The 4167-nt window shown below is 39.6% G+C and overlaps 1 protein-coding gene across 1 annotated transcript in view; it reads left to right on the plus strand.

The window, feature by feature from the left end:
• PPP4R1 (protein phosphatase 4 regulatory subunit 1) overlaps window positions 1-2936 on the plus strand; it is a 44934-nt gene extending 41998 nt beyond the window's left edge. Inside the window, exons 19-20 of the mRNA XM_048507169.1 lie at window positions 276-417; window positions 1863-2936. Of these exons, the coding sequence (XP_048363126.1) occupies window positions 276-417; window positions 1863-2026 (306 nt within the window). The 3' untranslated portion in view covers window positions 2027-2936. The remainder of the gene's footprint in view (window positions 1-275; window positions 418-1862) is intronic.
• The last annotated feature ends 1231 nt before the right edge of the window (window positions 2937-4167 follow it).

The following is a 4167-nucleotide window of genomic DNA, read 5'->3' on the forward strand; positions in this document are numbered from 1 at the left end:
ATAAACTTCACTACTTTTGTTACATAATTAGATTTTTTTATTCTTGTTACTTTGGTCCTTCTGCAAGGATAAAGGAGCTTTCAAAAGCTTTCTAATTGTAGATGCTAATGAGATTGATCCTTGTCTTGGGTATGTTTGCTAGGGAGAAGAGTCTAATCATGTAACTTTCCATATAATTGATTAAAAGCAGTTCACAGTAGGACTCCATTAGCTGCTGTTGGAATGAATTTAGATTGCTGCAGAAACTAAAATGATTGCTTCATCTTTCTTTTCAGACTATCATTGAAGATGACTGCTTGCCAATGGACCAATTTGCGGAGCATCTACTGCCTCATCTACTGCACTTGGCCTCAGACAGAGTTCCAAATGTTAGAGTCCTGCTTGCAAAAACCTTAAGGCAAACTCTTTTAGAGAAAGGTTAGTTGAGCTATATACCTCCAATAATCTTACTGTATTTTCTGTTGTGTAGGAAACTGGCGTCCACTATTTGCACATTTCCTTTGTATCCTCGTGCGGTATGCTAGTTACAAGTGAGAAGCCACTGATGTCATGTGATTACTGAGTCTAGTTGCTTTGGTCTGGTCCTTAACACCTACCACCCAAAGTGCAAAATTCCTGGCAAAACCCTTAAGCTCTGAGACTTTGTAGTAGCCAGATTGGAGAAATGGAGACTCCAGCACATCAGTGAGTGACAGCATACTGAATTCATTGGTGTGCTCTCTTCCCTCCCTCACAATGGCTGTCTGTCTACAGGGTAGTACTTAATGAGGCAGTTCCAAGGGTCCACAAGCCTGTACATTTATAAGGAATGTGATTCCCCTGCAGTCCGTGGAAAGGACTCAGCGACTGCTCGGTAGCTTCTAGAGCTGAGATGCCCAAATTAGTGAAATAGGAAGGAAGGGGTGTATAAAAAGAAAGGAGGAACAAGGCTGGAAATTTGATGGAACAGTGGAGAGGTGTTGGTGTTCACGCACCAGAAGTGCTTGAGCCAATTGGTTTTTGACATGACTCTGTTCTGCATGCAATATCTGCCAGTACTCTTGTCACTTTTGAAGTAACTGAAGTATATTTTCACAACTAAGCACCTATGATGTGTTTTCCATGAAGTAAAATAATCCATCCCATCTGCTGTAGAGGTTACTTACACAGACAAATGCAAAACAGAAAATAAGTCTGTGTGCACAGTTTTGGTTGCATTCTCATCGCAAGGGTTTAGAACAGATAAGAGTAACAAACAAAATATTGGGTGGGCGGCTGAGGGGGTGGAACCCATTAATTATCTGTCATGTTCTAAAATATGAAAGTTCTATCTTTTATATACGGTCCTGTTTCTGGCCACCAAAAGGCATCTGAAATGATTCTTGAAAATGATCAGTCCCTGATTTTTCTGCTCTTGACCTGGAGTGTGGATGATGTGATTTGAGAAGGCATTCTTTGTTGATCTCCGGCATGGAATGGAAGTTACAAGGATTAAAGCTGATGCTGGAGGTCAACCTTTGACAAAGTGTAGCAGCAGGATAAGAACTTAAGAAGCATTAGGATTCTTAAATTTTTTATTCCCTGTCAAAGGAAAAATAATTTTTATTCTGAGTAACCAGTGGTTCTCAACCTGCGGGTCAGGACCCCTTTGGGGGTCGAATGACAGGGGTCGCCTAAGACTCTCTGCATCAGTGTTCTCCATCTGTAAAATGGATAAATGTTAGGGTTGGGGGTCACCACAACATGAGGAACTGTATTAAAGGGTCACGGCATTAGGAAGGTTGAGAACCACTGATCTACACTCTCATTTTGGGGTTTGTGTGAAATGTGTAACTTCTAAATTGTACTGCTAGTTTTTAATTCTCTTTCTCCTCTCTGCCCAGAATATTTTCTAATATGTGTCAATTCCTATCAAGAAGCAGTGGAACAGACAATTGTGGCCCTGCAAATGGATAATGACAGTGATGTTAAATACTTTGCAAGTGTCCACCCTGCCAGTACCAAAATTGCTGATGATGCGATGAGCACAACCTCTTCAACATATTAAAAGTAGTTCCTGAATGTTGCTATATTAAAAAAAATTGCAAAATCACAGGTGCGCTTGAAATGGATGCTCTGAAACCTCCTTTTTCATGGACAAGAGATTCTCTTGTCAGCCTAACTTCTATTGGATATTACCTAAACTCAAGACCAAGGATTTTAAGAGTCAAGGGGGAAAAAAAATAAACATTACCTGTTGAATCTTGACTCCAGAAAAACTTTGCTCAGAGGATTGTATTTGCCACCGGAGCCTTAAATCTTCTGTCTTCCTGAATATGTGAAACTTGAATTGGCAGAATATTTTCAGTATAGAAGGGATGTGATTTCCAGAGACTAGCATTTGTTTTCTCCCAAGGAGTTAACTTCGCTCCCCCACCAAAAAAAACCTAGGACTGATAGCTGAAATTCCCATAGCCTATAAATGCAAATTTATACCAAGAAGAGACACCTCCAGTATTAGCTACTAAAGATTTTATCTTTGAAAAGACATAAATTTGTGTGCAAACAAGCACATCTTGAAGTGTGAATAGGTTTTGAATGTGTAAATGAGGGAAAAATAAAGATTTGGTGTTCCCCAACCTTCAAACGCTCAGTGCTAACACTAAACCAGAATCTGATTTTAATTCTTAAACACAGCATATTGCTGTATTCATTAGCAGAAATCTTTGGTCAGTACCTGTGTCCTAATGTGTTTTTTTTCATGCTGGTCATGACCTGAAGGAAATCTGTTAGCACACATACTTCAAGTCAGGTATTTTTAACTTGATCACGATTGGTTCTGAAGTGCAACTTTATTTCTTCATATACTGTACATATCTATAAACACTCTTGGGAGTGCTGCTGTCTTTAATCATGCTGTTTCAAACTATTGTGATAAAATGTTCTCTACTTGTCCAAATAAAAATGTCTTAATAAGACTGAATGACATTGCCTTCTCTTAAAGGGGAGGGGAGGGGTGAAGCTGAGCTGCGTATCTGTTGGTCCAAATCCAGAATGTTATTATCACTGATAATATGTGAGGGAGTTAGTAATCCCAGGCCACTAGAAATCCCTGTACGTATTTCACCAAGGCAGAGTTTTCCAAATGTAGATATCCTGAAGGAAAATAACTGCTAATTGTGGTCCAAAATAATTGCTCTTCCCATGTAAACCTGTAGTTCTCACTATGTATTGTATATATCTGGTTTGTGCTTTTATTTACTTGATTTTTAAACAGATAAAAACATCAGTAAAACAATAAATATCCTTTCAAGCAGTGGAAAAGAAACCAGAATAGCACCCATAGAATCCAAGGTAATAAAAATTCTAACTGAAGGACAGTAAATCAATAACAGTGAAACATCTGGATCCAGCAAAACCTTTGAAGTGTCCATCAACAGACCTCTGGAACAAACCAGTCTTTACCAATCTGGACAAGGCCAACAACACCGGGGCCAAGGCAGGCCTGCTGGTGCAAGAATTACCAATCCAAAAAGGCTCCCATGTATTTACTTACCTCAAGCAAGTTCACAGAGAAGTGCTGTTGTAGTGATCTTAAAATGCAAGCAGGTACTTACGGATGAAGGCTTTCCAGTTTCAAAGGTAAATGTTAGCTCTTGGAATCATGGTAAGAGAGAATCTGACAGCCTGTATAATCAAAACATTAGACATACTGTGAAGGCTGCTACCCATGGAGAGAAAATCCTGGGTGTGTGCTCAGGGCATAGAGGTCTTGGCTCTCAGGGACACGTTCATTCCCTGAAGGCTAGAGGCAGAGAGAGTGGTTTCGGGGATTTACCAGAACTGCCCCACTTCTTTGGTGACAGCTCTTCTGCTGTTATGCAGTCTAATGTGTAAGTATTTAATTTTTAAAAATCAAACAAAAGGCCAGTCTCCAACGGGAGATTTTCCATCTTCAAGAGTCTGTTCGAAGGGTGTGAAAGTAAGATATGCATGGTTAAACTGCTAGTCAACGCAGCGAATGACTCAGCACTAGTTAGTTATCTGTCAGGGAAGAAAATAAATCACTGCACCTCTCTCAACATGGAGTCAGTAATATCAGACAGAACAGGCATTAATATGCACAAGAACCTTTGTAACAGCATAACTAAAAGCCTAGCTCTATTTAGCCACGGGTGAATTCAACAGTAAAATAAAACAGTTCTCAGA

Source organism: Sphaerodactylus townsendi, linkage group LG09 (assembly GCF_021028975.2).
Source record: "Sphaerodactylus townsendi isolate TG3544 linkage group LG09, MPM_Stown_v2.3, whole genome shotgun sequence".
Taxonomy (NCBI): domain Eukaryota; kingdom Metazoa; phylum Chordata; class Lepidosauria; order Squamata; family Sphaerodactylidae; genus Sphaerodactylus; species Sphaerodactylus townsendi.